Raw genomic sequence first — 21,760 nt, forward strand, 5'->3', positions numbered from 1 at the left:
GCCTAGTTTATCGTCTTGTAAACATTTTACATAGGCTTCACATCCCCAAATCTTAAGAAAAGACAACTTTGGAGCTCTTCCATTCCACATTTCATATGGAGTCTTTTCTAGCGCTTTGGACGGGCTTCTGTTTAGTACTTTTGCAGCTGTTTCCAATGCATATCCCCAGAACGATATTTGAAGATCAGTAAAGTTCATCATGGATCGAACCATGTCTAACAAGGTTCTATTCCTCCTTTCTGATACACCATTTAATTGTGGTGTTCCTGGAGGGGTTAACTATGATAGTGTTTCACAATTAATCAGATGTTCATCAAATTCTTGGGTTAAATATTCACCACCATGATTAGATCGCAGTGCTTTAATTATTTTCCCAAGTTGATTTTGTACTTCATTATGGAATTCCTTGAACTTTTCAAAGGCTTCCGACTTCTACTTCATTAAGTAAATGTAACCAAATCTACTTAAATCATCAGTGAAAGTAATGAAGTAACTAAATCCACTCTTAGCTTTTGAACTCATTGGTCCACACACATCTATATGTATGAGTCCCAAAGATCACTAGCTCTCTCACCTATTCCCGAAAAGGGTGACTTGGTCATTTCTAGCAAGCATGACTCATAGTTTTCAAATGATTCGTAATCAAATGAAGAAAAGAGTCCATCCTTATGTAAATCCTAGATGCGCGTTTGGTTAATATGACCTAGTCTACAATGCCATAGGTAAGTTGGGTTTGAACCATCTGTTATTTGCTTTTTATGATCTATGTTGTAGACATGGGTCGTATAATCTAATACATATAAACCATTAACCAATTTAGCACTAGCATATAACATATTTTCCCTTTAAATAAAACAACATTTGTCTTAAATTTCAAATGAAAAACCTTCAGTATCTAAAACAGGAACTGAAATAACGTTTTTAGTAATCGTAGGAACATAATAACAGTTATTAAGCACCAAAACGAGTCCAGATGGGAGCTTGAGTTCATAGCTTCCAATAGCAAGTGTAGCAACAATTGCTCCATTTCCTACTCGAAGCATCATCTCCCCTTTAGCTAGCCTTCTACTCACTCTTAAGCCCTGCATTTGATTAACAATGTGAGCACCACAACCGGTATCGAATACCCATGTGGAAGAGGAAGTAAGGTTAATTTCTACAAAAAAAAACATTAGGCAAATCCTTACCTTCCGTTTTCACTGGTGTGTCGTGGGGACAACCTGGTATGTGGCAAGACCACCTACCGAAATAGAAGCATTGGCTTCCCTCCTTCTTCAAGTACTACTCTATGTGGTTGATCAAAAGATTGACTAGTGTCACTATCGAGCCTTCATTATCATGAATTAGCTTGACGAGATCAAATCCATCATGGACTGAAAACAGAATAGTGTCATGTGCAAATTCATCATCAAACGGTCTCCCTAAGATATCCATCCGATTGATTAAATCAATCAGTTCCTTCACATGGTTCTTAACTGACTGACCAAGAATGAGTTTCATAGCTATTATCTTACAATGAATATTATAAGTCTCAAACCTTACACTGTCAGTCCAAGAGTAGTATATTTGAGGGATTGAATTAACGACCTCTCTAACATTCTGACCGTTGATGCCTCCACTTCCTAATGCACCAATGCCACCTCGACAGATGGCACGTAGACAGTTATGCAGTTTGGTCACCTCATAGTCCTTGAACCTTCTTTTCCAACAAGTTGGAATAGATGCCAATATGAGATTCCTGATTTTCTCTACATCCGAAACATCTTTCGGGTGCCTATCAGGAGTGAAACCTACTGGGAATCTGCTATAAATGGGAATATAGAGTCGAGTCTCAAGCTTGTGGCTCTTAAGAACATTTCTTAACTCTTCTTCCCATTCCCTAAAGTTTATGAGATTTAGCCTTGTTTTCAGTTTGGTTGGCAAGTTAATGTTGTCGTTAAAGCTATTCATCTACAAACAAAAATCAAAACGAGGCAAAGTTCAATAATTATTTTTAATAAAATTAAAGTACCATAAGCGTATTAAATTGGTAACTTTAAAACATTTTATTCAATATTAATTTATCCCAATTGAATTAAATGATTCCAAGACCCTTTATTTGTGTAATAGTTTACCGGACTAAGGCCCTAACATCAAGCATTACATTTCAAGGTGAGTAAACTCTTTACTAATTACAACACTTGTAACTCGTGGTTGAATAATTAACCATCACATGTTTATTTATTACCCTTTGCTTCAAGGTTCTAAACTCTTTAGGTAACCTTGTTGAGTATAACCAATTAAATATGTAGAACGTGATCTACCCCAAATTACCCAAGATAACAAGTGACACTCTGCTGAGGCCGACCCATCACTCACGATCAAAGGATTGTTGGGTATCTAATTGGAAAAGCAACCTCAATATTACCCGGACCTAGATTTATTATGTTGTGATTATTTAGTGAACTCTAGCGCATTATCAATCAACATAAATAAAATCTAACATGCATAATCTACTAATGCATAAATAAAATGACATAGTATGGCCCCTTAATCCTAAAAACTAATAAAATAAAACTCCCACTTGAACCTTCATGGATCTCATCAATCTAGCTCCTTTAGGCCTTCACTCCATTGGCTTCTTAGATCAACTGCAACCTATAATACTATTCTATTCTATCTACTACTTAAATAAAATAAAATAATTTACAAAAATACTTAATGGTACGCAGACCGTATTTAGATTATAAAAATACGAAACGATGCGCATATTGTATTTAGAATCTATGGGCCATACTAGTCTATATATAGCAATAAATAACATCATATATTATAAAGTGCCATATAATAAATCACTCATCATGCTTTTCTAAACTACAACACCGAATGTTCATAATTAAGGAAACATGGCACCTAAATATCTCATATTTTAATTAAATTACCGCAATTAGATAATATCATATATTATTCATGACCAACCATAAAATATCATATATTCTATTTTAGGTATAAGATAGAATCAAATCTTATTTTAATTATGGAAGATAAATCATATTTATTTCCCTCTCAAGTTATGATACAAAGAGTGAATAAAGATCTGTTTGGACTCTTTACAGAGATCATCATTTCATTTCATTGTTAACTCAAATTTATTTCCAAAAGGTGCATAGGACCCTTAGGAATTTTATATTCATTCCTTATGCATTATATTCTTAAAATCAACATCCACAAACGAAAGCTCTTCTATCAACACACCCAATTTATCGACTTTTCGCCTAAATATCTTTTGAATAAACTCTAAACGTTTTAAAAGCATCCAAATGATTACGAAATCATCTATAACATGAAGAAAACACAAACGAAGTATAATGGAGCATAAAATGGACAACTTATGTAAATATGGCTCTAAACAGCAACTAAAAAACCAAAAAAGAGCTATTAAAGTACTATAAACCTGTATAAAAACCCTATATAAATATGATTTATCACATCTTCATAATGTTAACTTCTCTTCATATTTTACTCCGTATTATTTTTCTCTACTCACTTTCCCCAATTTCTATTATATATGGAGTATTTAAATTTTTTATCTCTTTCCATGATCAATCTACATACATACTCACATAATTTTCTTATTAGAATATACATACTTCTTTCGTTTTTTTTTTCAATTAACTTGCCACACTTTGACTTTTACATTATTCATACTTTTCACTTTTACTAGATTTAATGATTTGTATATTTATACTTCATATGAGATGTTATTAGGTTCGTCACAATTTAAATTTTCATAATGACAAATTTAACATATTGATAAATGTTTGTAAGAACATCATCTATTGTGGGTTCATTTTTAATAAAAAGTTGTCGATTTATTTACAGTTTTGCCTTTTGATAAACATATTGTGTTTATCAAGGAAATAAACTTAATTGTATTTTCTCATTTTAGAAGTATATATGAAATTAATTATTTTTTTTCCTTATCTTATACTCTGTTATGGTTTTTTTTTTAAATGTTTATGATGCTTACGTGGATTTTAATGATCCTAAGTCATGTAAGATATTGTATCTCAAGGTGACATTATTTTATTTGCAAAATATCATTTTATTTATATACAAGCAAACATATAACTATTAAGAAAACGATTTTGATTTTTCAGCATAGTATCAAATCATGTAGTTTGTTTCACGTTGCTGTGGGGAATCTGAAAATTGATATATTTTATAAAATCATAGCAGATGAAAACTTTTACCAGGTTTGTTTTACTTATGTTTTTTTTCCAAGTTATTTCTTCGGTTGTTGTGCTATTATGTTAACTACGGATTTTACGTAACTATATATTAATGTTTATACGCATCAACATTTACAACATACATAAAAATCAACTCAAAGGCATTTTGATATTTTGTCTAATCATAAATACCAATGAGAATTTGTGAAAGATGTGAGGATACTTCAACCACCAATCAAACATCCACAAAACAAATGTGCGTTTGCAGCTCTTTGTAAACAAGTTGACTATCAATTAAGAATTTTGTATGCAATAACTAGCTATGGGTTTCTTTGAAGCAAAAGTATTGTCTATTTAATCATATACAATGGAAAAAAAATGGCTAAAAAAAATTCAATGAGTATAAATCAAGGTAGAACAACATAAATTATTGTATAAAGCACATACAGATGGGCTGCGATTATGGAATGAGTGTACCCATGCTATTCATAAAAAGAAATATTTCGATTTTATACTTTAAAAATGTAATGTGGAAAGTAAAAATTAAATTAGCTATAATTTGTGAATTGAATGTAAATAATAAATTAAAATTAGCTAATAAGATTGAAGTTTTTAGGTTACATGAAAATAATTATATGAAATTATTTATATGTTAACAAATTACGTAAAATTTTATGAACAACAATAGAACAACAAGTAACATCTTAAAAATAACAAATATGTCTTACAAAATACAAATAATCTACATAATTCTTAAAAAAAACAAATAAGTAACACTTATAAATTACTTATTAACCCTAAAACATTATATATCAAACAAAAACCATATTATTACTAAGTTATTAATTTAATGGAAAAAACATCATTTGTAGCGTTCTCAAACCCCCTTTCGTAGAGTTTTTCGTACGTTATACATGTGAGCGATGCAATTAAAATACATTATTTGCATAAACTACGTGCACTGCAAATTAAATAGTCTTATTTTTTTTTTGCTTGAACGTTGATTATTATTTGCAGCATACTATATCAAGACGCGCAACAAATAGTAGTTTTTTTTGCTTGAACTTTGATTATTATGTGTAGCACACTCTACCTTATATATATATATATATATATATATATATATATATATATATATATATATATATATATATATATATATATATATATATATATATATATAATTGTCAAAAATAATACAAACTTTGAGCAGTCTGCAAAAAACAAGTCAATCTTTTGGTTATTTCTAAATAATACAAATTTTAATTTGGTGGTCATCTGCTTTAAATAAGTTATGATCGGTTGCTGACTTGATTAATAGGTTTATAGGACACGTGTCATTGTTTGATTGGTTAAACAATTTTATTTAATTTTTAAAAATTTATTTAATATTTCGGGTTTTTCACCGTAAACCCCTAAGTTTTTTATTTATTCACCATATACCCTTGAAAATTTTCAAATTCACCATATACCCTTGAGATGATACAAAACTTCACCATATATCCCTAATGACAACAAGATGAGTGGAATTTGGTTAATTATGCATCGAAACCACTTTAAATCTTTCCCCTCATCCCTGAAACCACTCCTCTCCTTTTTCCAACTCCCAAAACCACTCCAAATCTCCATAACTATATCCGTATGATTGGTTTTAAGGATGAGAAAAGGAAATTTGGGGTGGTTTTATGGGTGTGAAAAGGGAATATGGGTGGTTTTGGAGGTAGGAGAATGTATTTAAGGTAGTTATAAGTCAGAATTAACCCTATTGACTAACCATGTTAACAATCATTAGTCATCAAGGGTATATGGTGTATTTTTGTGAAAACTCGGGGGTATATGATAAATTTAGAAAAGTTTAGGGGTATTTAGTGAATAAACAAAAAACTCAGGGGTGTATGGTGAAAAAACCGTCAATATTTTAATTTTTAAAAGAAATAAAACTTTCACTGCTAGTCTTCTAGCATCCCTTTCTCGGCACTCGGTCGTCCGACGACCTCCGGCCAGCCCCCGGCTACTTCCCCAACACCGGAAACCCCGACCTCGACATCCCAGCCACTCCCATTACCTACCCTGACTCCCACAACCCTCACGAAAACCACTTAAAACTTCCATCCCTAACCCCTAAATTCCAAATTGCTCCTCCCCTACCCCTAAATCCTAGCGGCTAGGGTTTTTGAGGGTTGGGGGAAGGGCAGTTGGGGGTTTCGATGGTGGGGGAGGGAGTTTTATGGGGATTTCGTGGAGAGGGACGGTGGTTTTGGCTTAGTGTTTCGGGGGGAAGGGAGGTGCATGCAACAAGCCAACAACAGGGGGAAAGGGCAAACTGGCGATGGAGGGGGGTTGGGCACTGCCGGGGAGTGGGTTAGGGGAGGGCGGGCTGCTCCGGGGGGAGTGGTGGTCATTTGGTGAAGGAGGCAGGGGAATGGTTGTTTCGGGTATTTTTTAGATTCCCTTAGGATACTGGTCACACTCTTCAGACGGATGGGCTTGGACACCTGCAAAATAACGAATATTCCGTTAACCGGAATATTCTCTTACGAGGGTCAAGTTAGTAACTGGAAAAAGGAAAGACTAGAGAGAGAAAGTAAAGAGAAGTTGGAGCATTTAGTGCTCTTTCTAATGTTATGTCACAATCCACCCCTCCCATCATAAATGATTGGGGTATTTATAGGGGTAGGGAATTGTGCCCCTTATGGTTATTACCCTAATTTTCTATGCTCTGATTGGCGGCGCAATCAAGAGAGGGCACGGGTCCTAGGGGCGCCTTTTTCGACTTTCTCGGGGTTTAGGCCTCCTAATGTATGGAGGTTCTTTACTATCTTTTTCACGTGATCTTTTTTAAGGTTTACACGTGTCATCTTCCTATAGGGACACGTGTCGCCTTTTAATTTGGGCCACATGTCTCTATGGGATTGAACCACATATTTGGGGTATTTTTACCCTAAACAGGGGTGGTAAAAAATAATTACTAATTTTTTTAGGAAAAATTAATTAATTATTTAGTTAGGAGTTTGTTAATAATTTAATTAAGAGCTATTTAAGAAATTAACCATACTTAAGTTTTTTTAACAAGTAATCATACTTAATATTTTGCTTATGAGTTAATTAAAGTATTAAACGATTTTATAATTAAAAAAAAAAAAAACAAAAAACAAAAAAACAAAAATTTTAACCAGTTCTCTAGATTGTAGGTAAATTATCTTGTTTAAAGTGGATGCCCCCCAAAGTTTATATTATTCAGAAATTGCTATAGATACGGTAAGTATATATTGCAGATACATTAAGTATATATTGCATTTACATCGACAAAATTAAGAGAAAAATGTACAATTAGAGACATGATTTTCTTTATATACTCCCTCTGTTTTTAAATAATTGCTCCACTTTTCTTTTCCGATCGTTTTTAAATAGTCGCTCCATTTTCTTATTTGGAAAGCTTTTACAATATTTAATTCATTTCTATCAACTAGTGGACCCAACATAAATCATATTTTATTAATTTTATATTTTCTCTCCTCCAATTCTCATCACTACTTTTAATTTGCTTTTAACCACTTTTTTTTCTTCCACCTACATACCCCACTACCTCCATATTTTATTTCTTTATCCAATTTCTCCTAAAACTCCGCGCATATAGAAATGAAGCAAGTATTTAAAAATGGAAGGAGTATCAACCTAAATTCACATTTCCTTGCACTCAACATGCAATTGACTATGAAAAGAAAGTAGTACAGGCGATCAAATCTATATTCTTATAGTAGCATTATAGATACATTAACAGAGTACTATAGATACATTAGCAGAATACTACAAATGCATTTTTAATACACTATTAATGCAGTAGTAGTATATTATTGTAGGTACATTAGTATTATATATAAGACAAGTACATCAAATCTCTTTTCATTAATTTGTTTGACTCATCAAAGTGAGTGGATGTTTTTTAACGCAAAAATAAGAGAATTTGCAAAATCCAAATCAAACTTCAAAATGATAAAAAAAAAACTCTTCATATTCCTCAAAATAATAAAAACGTAGTATAAGCTAGAATGAATTTTTGCAAGTCATTCTTTATTAATTTAATTTGCAAAAGAACTGAACCCACATAATAAAAAAAAATAAAAAATAAAAAAAAATTAAGAGAAAGAAGTAGTGGTTGTGGAGGCCTAAAATTGAACAAAGGCAGAAAACAGTCGTGAGGTAGCAGAGACGGTGGTTGCGAAGTGGTTACTTCCGGCGTCGTTGTTGGTCAGAGGAGAGAGAAGAAGTAAGGGGATTCGAGTAGTGGCTTTTTCCTTCGTTGGACTGGTTGGAGTGATCAATGAATAACATCTTTATTTCTCAAGTAAAGTCGGTGAAAATTACAAGTTATGCCATTAACGAAGTGAGTTAAATATCAACCATTGGATTTGACAAATCTAAGGATTGTAATTGCTTCTCACCCTTCTCACAATAAGAACACTACCTATGTACATAAAATAATATCAACCTAAGTAATCACATTCAATATTAAAAATAAGGCATAAGTAATCACACAAAATTATTTGGTGACATCAACCAATAAATACTTATCCCTAAAATACTTTGCCCATTGTTCTCAAACTTGATTTAATTCCTCGTTAGAGTATGGTTCTTCTCTTTGAATGTAATCCTACAAAAACTAAAGAGAGAAAACAACAAACTTTAGTTAATTGGTAAAATGCATGAAAACTTAAAAGCTTATCCTATCAAATATATATGTAAGCCTAGACAATATTTTTTACCTTTGACAAATCTATGTCACTGCTATAGGAATAAATAAATGATTTTAGTGTAAATAGTCAAAAAATGACATTTAGCATCAAGTTAAGAGCTCATAGAAGATATACCCTTCTTTATAAGGAGCTAAAATGACTTTAGATTGCACTTCCTTCTTTATAAGGAGCCAAAATGACAAGAGAAACGTTGCAATTACCTTTTTCGCAACGTTTAGAACTAGAGAACGTTGCAATAAAGCGAGTTATTTGCAACGTGGGTGCTATTGAGTCATTAGAATCCTATCAAATTTCGGATTCACTTGTTGGGAATGCAGCAAATAATTCTCAATAAAAAAAATTAGCTTTTTTGCAGCGTTTTTTTAGCAAAGAACGCTGCAATTAATTCATTAAATTGTTGACCCACGTTGACTAACTATTATATGCAGTGTTCTATACATAGGTGTGTAGTAAATGGTGCACAGCAAATGACATTTATTCCACTAGTGAGTATCACTACAAATCAAATAGTCTGTAAAACTATGCCTAAAACACTAACCTAAAGAGCACAATAACTATTAAAACATCATCAAAAACTATATATTTTTTTTGACAAAATCATCAAAAACTATCTAAACATCAAGTGAACAAGATAATTATCAAAATCAAATGAAATTCGGTCAATATTATACAAAAATTCAAAAAGATATAAATACTTACACGATACCAATACAATCAAACATACAACAAATTCGAATGAAATTGAATCAACATTAAAGAAAAAGTCAAAAAATCAAAATATGAACACAAACACTAGGACGATCAAACATAAAACAAAATCAAATGACAATAAGTTAACATTAGACTTTAATGGAAAAAGAAATACAAAAATGAACACAAACACAAAACAATAAAACATACAACAAAAATGAACTTTAAATTACAAAGAAAACAACAGAAAGACACAACAAAATTCAACTTAAAAATCATTAAATAACAAGCAAAACATTACGAATTACAATCACAATACATATAATGAAGGTACAATATAATATAGAACAAAAAAAGTGAAAAGCGTTATAAAACTTTAAAATGACAAAAAAAAATTAGGGTTTTAAAATTACATGAAAATCACCAACAGTACAATTTTACAAGTAGACAATCCTTTTTTTCCCCTTTCGATTTATGATATTGTATTTAGTCATTTTTAACAATGGGGCTAAAAAATTAGCGAATTTAGATGAGAGATAATTAAAGAAAATTGTAATGGAAGACAGAAATTAGAGAGAATTGTAGAGAAAACTAAAGAGAGAGTTAAATGGAAGTGGCAGGAAAATTGAAAATGAAGAAGAGTAATGGCGGTTAAAAAGAAGTCGAAGATACTGAAGAAAGGAAATTCATCATAAAAAAAAAAAAGTAACGGGATACTGCTGGAATGTAATTTGTTATTTTTTGTGCTTGATAGCGCTTGTAGAAGATTTAGGCCTTATATATGGTGGTTGGCCAGACCATGTTCTTGTGCATATAGCAAGCCCGATCGGGTGCGTGTGATTTTAGGCCAAGTTCAAAGCACGTTTTTAGAGTGTAATTTTATATATATATATATATATATATATATATATATATATATATATATATATATATATATATATATATATATATATATATATATATATATATATTCTTTTTAGAGAGTTTTTAGTTCTTTGGAAAATTCTCATTGGTAATCACGAACTTTTATTTTTTCTCAAAGGTAAACTCTGAAACTTTTGTTTATCAATGGTAATCACGAAATAATACTATAAGCCAATGGTAACATTAATGATAATGAAATATCAATAAACAAATAACCAGAGTTAATCTTGGTTAAATAACAATGGATTTGCATTAATACCCTTTAAATTATTTTTTTTAAAATAAAACAAAAAAAAAATTCAAACCCCTCCCCACAGCCCCACCTACCCAGGCACTAGCCAACCCGCCTCCCCTTATCAACGCTCAACTCGGTCCAGATGATGGAGTCTCAAACCCCTACCCGCCTGAGACCCCCACCACCGACACCTCAATCCCAAAACAAGCACCGAAACTACTTAAGCCAATGCAAACAGGAAAGCTAGCAATCATCACCAATAAAACACTAGTACTATGCAATGGCGCAATGCCAATCAAACACCTAAACTAATGACAAATCAGAGCACCAATGACCAATCCTCCCATGTTTCAATATACAATTCAGTAATTCGTTGATGTTTATAATTGTTTGAATACAATAATCTCATATAAACTCAAAACTAAGCATATTATGAGATTTTCAATCTAATTGAACCCTAAAATATTCAACAACATTGCCCCCAAATCTGCCCGCAAAACCCGACCTAACCCAATCCATCAACGTAACCCCATCCGGCGACCCACCCTCCCTATCCTCTCATCACCACCGAAACTACATAAACCAAATCAACAACAAAAACACGTGGACGGTGGCAGAGGAGGTCAATTTGATATGAATAACTTCTTCAAACACCCTCGAATTTAAGTATGAGTGAGGTTACATTGTGTTTCGAAGGGAGAAGGGTATAGATTTAAGTTGTTTTGAGGGAAGTGGTAGGGTTTTTATTCTGTATTTTGACGGAGAATGATAGGGAATGAGGGGAAAGAAGTGAGGCAGGGGCGGGGGATGCGGGGAAAAGATGTGGGCTGGGGCGGGGGATGCGGGGAAGTGAAGTGGGTAGCGGCGGCGGTGCTAGGCAGGGCGTCGGCAGGGGCTAGGGATGCTAGAAAGGGAGGTGTAGTAATGGAGGAGGAAAAAGAAAGGAAGTGTAAAGAGAAAGGAAGAAGAAAGAATTGGTTGGGATTGATTCAAACTAGGGGTAGTTGTGTCTTTTAGTAGTCAAATAGCTTAACCATGGTTAAGTAATTAACAAATTGTTTAACTTAACTTACCATTGGCTTAGTATTATTATTTCGTGATTACCATTGATAAACAAAAGTTTCAAAGTTTACCAATGAGAAAAAAAATAAAAGTTCGTGATTATCAGAGAGAATTTCCCTAGTTCTTTTAAGCATTGCTTATCCACATACTTTGTTGATATTCAAGCTTTCATAATTTCAAGATTAGATTTCTTTTTTTTTTTTTTTTTGACAATAGCAGAAAGAACGAACGTAAAGAAAAAGGCTAGACTAAAAAAACATCAAAACCTGCAGTATTAGAAAAGAAATTTAAAGTAGTTCGACACTGATTAGCGATACGATGGGAGAGGTTGACATGTGCTCTATCAATTTTGAGGATGATGCAATGCTGAAAGGTGCTTCCGATCGTAATAATATCCTTCCAAGTCCAGTAAATGTGAATATCCAAGGGTCGCTTGCTTTTAAGCGTCGTAACAAGAGTGGCACAATCAGTTAAAACCTTCATAGATCGGTAGCCATTATCTTTGGCCCAGCGCAAAGCATGTGAACAAGCCAAGAGCTCTGATTGTAGAGCTGAGGCTGCAACTCCAGAGTTTCCTCCAGCTTCCAATTCACCTGTGTTATACCTCTCTATTGTCCATCCTACCCCGTATCGTTTGCTAGAATTTTGCCACGAACCATCAATTCGAATTGTACTAGGAGCTAATGAGTCATTGAAACGGAGGATATGATTCACCTGTCCTATCGAGACCTGTAGAAACCCTGGCGGGGCCTGATAAGAGGAATCTGGTAACTGAGCAACTTCCTCTAAACTAGTTGTCGCCTTTTTGTAATCATTCAAAAGGAGGAAGGCCTCCTTCAGATTACCAAAGTAACAACCCAAAAACCCATTGTCACCTTGAAAGACACGCTTATTCCGAGTAATCCATATAGCCCACAAAGTGGCTACAAATGCCTGAATGCGATTACTATGGATTCCATCCTGACTATAAAAAAGAAGAATATGGCTTCGGATCCAATCCTCTAGCGAAGTGGCGTCCGTTAATTTTTTGTAGTTCGATATCTGGTAGTTGTCCCAGGCGTATCGAGCTATGGAACATTCAAGAAAGAGATGAAAGCCATCCTCCTCCTTTAGATCACAGTAGTCACATATGGCGTCAGGGATAATTCCTCTTGATCGAAGATTAGCCTTGAAAGGGAATCCATTAACAGCAAGTTTCCACATGAAAATTCGCCATTTAGGGGGAATATCGAGACGCTATAAAATTTTGAAAAAATCATAAGATTCTTTCCTATGGGGAGATTCTCGCATACCTTCTGGATTTGTTAAGTAGGTGTACCCTGATTTAACCGTATAGATCCCTGAACTGTGCTAGGGCCAGTATAAGAAGTCCTCCTCTTCCTCGGTTGGAAGGGCCATAGAAAAAATTTCTTATGCGCTATCCCACTCAAAACGATCCCGAATAATTCCAACGTTCCAAGAGCAAGAAGGAGTTATAAGATCACTAACCTTCTATAACGCACTCTGTCTAAGATTCTGATTCGAGTTAACAACTGGAATTTTGTTGTTAACCCATTTAGAACTAGAAGCCAACACATTATGACCTGATCCAATTTTCTAGGCAAAACCCTTCCTCATTTTAATAGCCGTAGAGTGCATAGTGCGTCTAACCCATGAGAAAGAAGCCGGAGGGGGTTTGCACAAATCAGAATGGGGACAAAAGATACAATTCGATTTTGCATTAAATATCTTAGCAGCAAGAAGTTGGGGGTTGGTGTGCATGCGATGGATAGTTTTGAAGAGTAAAGCTTCATTATAACTACTAGCAGATCGAATCCCTAAACACCCCATGCTTTTAGGGAGCTGAACTCGTTGCCTATTGATCCAGTGGATACCTTTGTCCCCACTTTTGGCCCACCAAAATCTAGTGACAAGGGATAAATTGTTTATGCTTTGCTTTCTTTGATTGGTTTATTTTTTTATCTTTTTTATATGCTTTGCTTTTAATTCTTGATTTTATAACATTGATTAATATGCTCTAGTTAATTTAGATTTTTGATAAGTGTGTGTAGTTTATGTTAGGATTTTGTAGATCCAAGAATTAATTAAAAGGGATAAATTGTTTTTGTTATTTTTTGTAAATTTAGCACGAGTGTTGACTTCCTATTGATTGATTTACTTTAAGCAATTAAATTTGCACATGTTTACATGTTAAAGTATTGCGATATTAGATTAATAATCGAGATTGAGTTACAAACTTGATATTAAGGTTAGTTTCAATAGGAAGCTAATGATTTATTAGATTTTGTTAGTTCTATTTCTGTGATTAATATCAATTTTTAAAAGCATGTTAATTTGAATTAAAAAATTCAATCGCCACATAATCAAAATATATAGGAATTAGTTCTTCAAAAAACAAAAAAAAAAAATAGATATAAGATTTAACTTCAAGGGCCAGGTATAAAAAACTTGATAGGTTAAATTAATTATAAATTATAAAATCTTATCAATTTATATTAGCAATTATTTTATCTAGTGAAAATAAATTTATAATTTATCTAGAAAAAAAGAATAAAATCCCCAAATTTATCAGATTTATATATAAAATAGTTAACTAATAAAAATATATAAAACAAACATCTAAATTTTTATAATTATTATCTTTACTTTTTAATTAAATCATGTTCTAAGATATTCGTTAATTTTTTACCCTATGTACCATTTAATTTTTTAGAAAATTTTGTAAATAACCATCCCTTAAACCACCCTAATCAGAATTAACCTCATTTGGGAAAAATTTACAACAATATTCCACCTTTGCAAGTCTTCTCAAAATAGTCCAAGCTTTCAAAAATATGGGAAAAATCCCATCTTTTACTTCAATCTTCTCAAAATGGTCTGCAGGTTAGTTATTTTGACACGTGTCTTGTTCTACTTTATTTAACTTTTTTTAAAATTTAAAAAATCAAAAATAAAAATAATTAAAACTTAATTAACAAATAATTAAAAATTAAAAAGAAACAATTTAAATTAATTAAAAAAAACTCCACTACCCCCTCCTAGCACAACCCAACCTCCATCTCAACGCCAGCGCCGACTAATGTCTTTCCGTCCTTAGCTGGCGCCCAGACCACCCCTTCCACTGGGTGGGTAGTTCTAGCCACACGGGTTAGATGGGGTAGGGAGTGGTTGGCTGGTGGTGGGTGTTTTTTTTTTTAATTATTAATTTAATTTTATTGTTATTTTTGAAGATTTAGTGCCAAAAAAAATATTGGTTTTTTAGGTTTTAGGTCACTTGGACCATTTTGAAAAGATACCCTTAAAAGGTGTGTTTTCCCCAAATTTTTGAAAGATGAGACAATTTTGAGAAGACTTGAAAAAGGTGGGATTTTTGTAGTAAATTTTATCTTTCTTTTTTATCTTTTTTTTAAAAAAAAAATCACCCATTTAAATAAAAAATAAAGTTAGATTTTACCATCACTTAACAAAAACTTCTATTTTTAAAAAAAATTTATGCCAAAACTTTCTTTATCAATGTTTTGGGGGCATTTTGGCCCTTTGGGTTTGATTTAAGGCAAAATTGGAAAAAAAAAAAAAGTTGTTGGAAATGCCCCATTTTGCAAGCTATATATAATTTTTATAATTTTTTATTACGAAATTAGTGATAGTTAGTGATAAAAAAACACACATAAAACGATAAAGTGTATCAGAACTTTTTGTTTTGTTTTTATTTTATTTTATTATTTTATTTTTTTTATCATATCTGATCTAAACATTTATTTTCCTCATCTAATCTAAACTTATTTATTCTGATGTGATATGAAATAAGTAAAAATAAGGTAACTAAACATGGCGTTAGTAGAATGATTATCCCTTTAAAAAATAACGGAGAGAAACAAATGGTCTATACCTTTAGTTGTGAGTAGAGTTTTCAAAAGTTGACCCAACTCGAAAAATTTACCCAAACCAGATATTAATCGACCTGTTTGAACTCGGAGAAATGGTGATTCGAACCCAATACGACCCGACCTGAAACCAACCCTAGACTTGAGTTAACATGAGTATTTGAGACCCGAACATGAACATGAACCGACCTGGTCGGAGATGACCCGACTTGAATATAACCCGTAAATTATTAACCCGAACCGAACCCGACCTGAATCAAGATTGACCCAAACCTGTTTTAACCCGCCAAAACCCGAATTTAACCTGACCTATCCGACCTAAATTCAACCAAACCCGAAATCAACTCAACCTATTATTAACCCGATCCAAATTCAACCCGACATGTTCCTGACCCATTTCAAACTCAACCTAACCTGTTATAAACCTGACCCGATTTCAAATCACCTTAAATTCAATTTAGACCACCTTATTAATAATAGTTACGCTATACAGTTACATACTCCTTTCTAAATTAATTCTATTATGAATATGATGTTTACTGCGCAAATAAGAATATAAGATTATATTATATGAAATTAATGACCATCTTATGAAATTATTTATCTTAAAATAAGTGAAAAAAATGTAGTTTAAATTTATTAGCTCGCTCGAATATGAACTTATCTTAAATTATTTCTCTTATAATAAATGAAGAAATTGATAATGATTAAATGTGAACGTCAATACTTAAACTGTTAACAAACTAACCCGAAAAAAGTACCCGAACCCGATATGAACCGACCTGAAATCAAGACCTGAAATCAATCCGAGACTCAGATAACTCAATATTTGAGACCCGAACCCGAACATGACCCAACTTGGAAATGACCTGACCTGATTATAACCCGCAAATTATTGACTTGAATCGAACCCAACTTGAACCCAAGAATGACCCTAACTCATTTTAACCCGTTAAAACCCATATTAAACCCGACCTATTATTCACCTGACCTGAATGTAACCCGACCTGTTATTGACCCGACCTAACCCAACCCGAACCCGATAAGATGTATGACCCAACGTGACCCGACTCAAGCATGACCCAACCCGAACCAGACCCGCATAGGTTACAACATTAACCCAAACTGATCCGACTCGAGTTGAACCGACCCACACAAACCCGACCCGAACCCGACCCACACAAACCCAACTCAAACCAGACTCATTTATCGGAATTGACAGCTCTAGTGTGAGTTCACATAAAGGGCAGATAGTGGATATGTCGATGTTTCTATGATCAAGGTAACTCTACTAGGAAGGGCATTATGAAGGAGTTGCCAAAGATACCAATCTTCCATATTGTTTTTAGAACATCATATACCTAGATTCGAGTTCACTATATATTCAATTACACCCCAACCAATTACAAACTGGACTATTATTTTTCTCTCACCTTTTTATTTTATTTGTTTTAGAATAACTTGCGTTAATAATTGATCTCTAAAATTTCCCGTCAATAACGATATTGGTAGCAATAAGAACGATATTGGTAGCAATCATTCTTGGTTGCATATAATTCAAGGGAGATTATAGGTGACTTTTATTGCTATTAAGCTGTAAATCGTCAAGGAAGATTACACAATCTCGTAATTAGCACTATATATTATACGTAGTATCGTATTATAGATTCACAAATCCTCGAAGAAAGGATTTAGTAGATAGATACAACCAAGCATCTTCAAGACTACGGATTTTGTAGGAGTTGAATTAATTCTAGTTTGATTTGTTAATGCATTTTGGTCATACCTCATACTACTATATTAGCAAGTTGCTTTACAAAATGAGTAGTTGATTCTTTGTGTAAGCCAGACTCGCGGTGAAACAGATATATATATATGTTACTGAACATTTCATATGAGTTTTGCACGTCTCAACTTTTAAAATTTAGATATAGGTTATGCTCGGCAAAATCTATGGTGGTAGTTGTTAGTTGTGGCAATAGTTAGCCATGCAGGCAAATGTTAGCTGTCAACAAATTAGTAGTAGTGAAGATAGATACGAATTAAATAATGTATATGTGGCTGTTTGGTAAATAATATTAAAATTATAGAATTAAAGGTCCCCACTTTTAATTTTCAAAAGCTAATAATTTTAGCTTTTGATAAAAAAAATTACCTCTACCACAAAAAAACTTGCTACTCTCACCACTAAATTGTCAAACACTCAAAAATATTAACAAAATTTAATGTCGAACATGCCATAACACTTCAAGAAAAATGCTTTTTCGCAATGATTATGTTAGTTTTACATTCGCTACAATATGCAACTTATGAAAATGGTTTATTAATGTCATATTCGAATACGCAATATGCAACTTATGAAAATGGTTTATTAATGTTACATTCTAATATATTATGAGAAATGTATTAATGTTGACTATTAAAGTTAAGTTTCACTGGCATAGAAAGAAATCTATCTATCTATCTATCTATATACTATACTAAAAGACAAGCGCCTCAATGTGAGACTGACAAATGTCACTCCCTCATTTGCTTATCTTATTTATATAAATATTTCTAATAATTATTATTTACATATTCAAGCATAATTATTTTTGTTAAACTTCAAACTTAAATCTATCAATAAAAAGCAAGTTCTATACATACATAAGATATTCATGGTTTCCTAACAAAATTTTGTATTTTATTTTTAGCAATAAGTTATACTCTATGTATTGTAATTCTTAAATGTTACCCAAAAAATTTTATAGTGTAACTATGTAGATTTACTTACTTTAATTCTACAAATAACTCATAATATCTTTCCAACATTTACTTCATCTATGATTACAAAAGTCATCAAGTTATAAAATAAATAATTTGTATAAATATAATTTAAGTGGTATAAGGAAACAAAATATTTTATATATTGAAAGCCTAATATTGTTTTTTCTACTGAAACTTAAACAAAATTATTGGTAGACTTTAGTTTGAGATCAATTATGGAGTCAATAAAGGTACAATACAAAATAGTGTTATAATTAATTTTATAGGTTGTTGTACTCCTTGACAAATATTGAATATTAAGTTGAAATGTTACATTAAAAAAAATTAGAAACTTGAATATAAATTTAACTTTAATTGTCCTTTCAATTTCTGTACGATGTCTCTTGCAATGACATTTTCCTTTTTTTTTTACATAAGAAAAATTGAAGCAAAAATCAGTCTAAACGAGAAGAATACAAGTTAAATTAGACATTTGATAGGAAAATATATATAGGAGTAAAATGTTTTACAACAACTACTCGTATTTAACATTGTAATATTCATATATTGACAATGCCATTACTTTTAAGAATTTTGAGAAAAAATATTATTTTGATTCAAAATAAAATTGTGCATTGCACGGGTGCGATACTAAATATATAACCATTATTGGCAATAATTTTATATTGTTCTACATATAGTAATGTTGTTAATTAGAATATTCTAATTTACATCAATCAATTAATGCATTATACTATAAGACAAACAAATCAATCAATCAATCACTGATTCGTTTATCTTATATTTGTAATGAGATAACAAAGACTTGATATATTTTGTTGCATATTTTTGGTTAGTTTTTGTTATATAAATTATATTGGATTCAAAATATATTTTATACTTTGATTGATTCCAAATAATTTATTACAAAAAGTTGATCTATATGTTCCTAGCCAAAAATATGTCAAAAATTTATATATAGTGTGTAAGATATAAGGTTATTGTGTCTATAGATTTGGTGACTGCGATGGGTAAAAAAAATATTAGATTATATAGCTATTGAAGCGGATGATATGACAAGAAAAAATTTAGTTTTTCCTGACCGTAGATAGGAAATGAATCTGTCTATTTCTCTTATATTTTTTCTTTTAATGCTCTGTTTATTTTCTCTTATATAGTTATGTGGAGCGTTATTCATTTATTTTACAATTAATAAAACAACATTATAAAAAAATAGCGAATAAAATATTAAGACAAACGCCAATGACATAAAATATTATTCAAATCACATTCCATAATTTCTGTGTCGGCCATTATTGCGACTAAACAAATTTTTAATAATTAAATTGTTAGTGAAAATAAGCCCTTTATTACTAATTGAATTATTTTTGTTTTTTTCCCGTGGTATTAATAATATGAATTATAAATTGTGCATCGCACGGGCACTATGCTAGTTTCTAAATATTATACTACTTCCGTTTCATATTATGTGCATCAAAGGCCACACGGAGTTCTAGGAAAAATATGTTTGTGTGTGTTAAATAGATCAGAGAGAGAAAAATATAGTGCATGTGATGAGGAGAGAGATAGAGAGAAATGGCCACTTAAAAAGGAAATAAAACATTTGATGCACATAATGCATAGCATTTGTTGTTACTAAATGTTGCACATAATAAGAAATAGAGGTAGTAATTAACATCGAGAATGTTCCTATAATTGTATCTGTAGTATAGTGGATCATGGGTCACTATGAAATCAAACCTTGTGATGATTTCTTTGTTCTTAATCACATCAACTTGTAGTTGATGATGTTGAGGCTGTGTTGATGCATTGAATTCTAAAGTATTTAGGGTGTGTCATATATTCAATTGATTTTCACATATATTAACTTATCTTATCTTATTTGAACTTGAGAGTGAGGGATAACTCAAATGGTTAGAGCTTCTCTCTCGATTCCAAGAGATCCGATCTAGGGGTCGATTCTCATCATCGCTCTGATGGCTAAAGCACCAAAATATATTCTTTGAACTTATCTGAACTTGTTAAAACTTATTATAGTTGTAATTGAAGGAATTATGTCTTCAATAAGTGCAATTACTAAATATATTAAGGATCACTATTATGGAGATAATAAGTTCATTCTTTTGGGTCATCATTGTCTGTTGCTAGATATGATAAATGATCTTTAGTCTAATCAAATAGTCCAAAGCCCAATAGAATGGATCCTATGAGGTCACACAACAAGGGTATTGGGTTAAACAAGTAAGAGGCCCATTAACGGGTCTCATGAGATCATGACAAACCATAAGGGGTGTTGGACTAGAGTAGTTTGATTAGGATTAAGAGTTTGGGCTTGACATGGACTCTTATTTAGAGATATGATCTATAAATAAGATTCACGACTTAGATTGACATAACAATTGACAAGTCAGTTAATTGTGACTCAAGCAACCAAGTCCCAAAAACCCTAATCCCTCTCTCTCTCTCTCTCACGGCCCTCTCTCTCCTCCCCTCGTCTGTACGGCCGACCACCCTAGGTGGCGCGTGTGGTGGTTCGTGGTTAGTTCGTGTTTCTCTCTTCTCCGTAGAAGGTTAATTGAAAGGGTTTAATTACGACTAACTAGCATTAGTGAAGGTTTAATCTCTGCCCGTGGACCAAGTAGAGGAATCACGTTTGGGGTTCTTTGTCTCCCGTTTGTTCTTGCTCGATTGCTAGTGGAATCACGCTTCAAAGGTATTATTAATTGTTTTTTCTGTGTTATGCATTGATCTTGGTGTTTAGATGCTTATGAATATGATTCATGCAATTTCCCTTATAGTATCTAAAGTCTTACAGTGGTATCAATTAGCCTATGCATGTACATATATTGAATATTAATTCTTTGAATGTCCACAATTTTAATTCAATTAGGAAGGAGAATAATTTAACTATGGATCAATGATTATTTTAAATATGATTTAACATATAGAATTATTAAAAGTTGTTTAATTTGCTCAAGAATTAGCCATAAAAGGTCCGAATTTTCGCCCTAATATGTTCGAAATTTTAGTACCCCCCAACCTAATTCAAAAATTCGAAACCGCAAACCCTAAATTGTGATTTTTTTGTGTTTTGGTTTTGATTTAATTCGATTGCTATATGATTCATGATTATGATCTATTTGATTTTGTTAAATTATGAATTTTTCATGAACAAATTATTTAATTTAAAAGTTAAATTGAATTGGGGATTAATTTCATGAAGAACCTTAATTT

The 21,760-nt window shown here is 32.2% G+C and overlaps 1 protein-coding gene across 1 annotated transcript; it reads right to left on the bottom strand.

Moving 5' to 3' along the window:
- Positions 1 to 12,119: 12,119 nt before the first annotated feature.
- On the bottom strand, positions 12,120 to 13,706 carry LOC145581146 (uncharacterized). Its single transcript, XM_081638208.1, has 2 exons — positions 13,527 to 13,706; positions 12,120 to 13,112 (listed from the first exon to the last, which is right to left on the bottom strand). Exons 1-2 carry the CDS (start codon positions 13,704 to 13,706, stop codon positions 12,120 to 12,122), a joined length of 1,173 nt encoding a protein of 390 aa, XP_081494334.1.
- Positions 13,707 to 21,760: the final 8,054 nt, after the last annotated feature.

Source organism: Chenopodium album, chromosome 15 (assembly GCF_948465745.1).
Source record: "Chenopodium album chromosome 15, dcCheAlbu1.1, whole genome shotgun sequence".
Lineage (NCBI taxonomy): Eukaryota > Viridiplantae > Streptophyta > Magnoliopsida > Caryophyllales > Amaranthaceae > Chenopodium > Chenopodium album.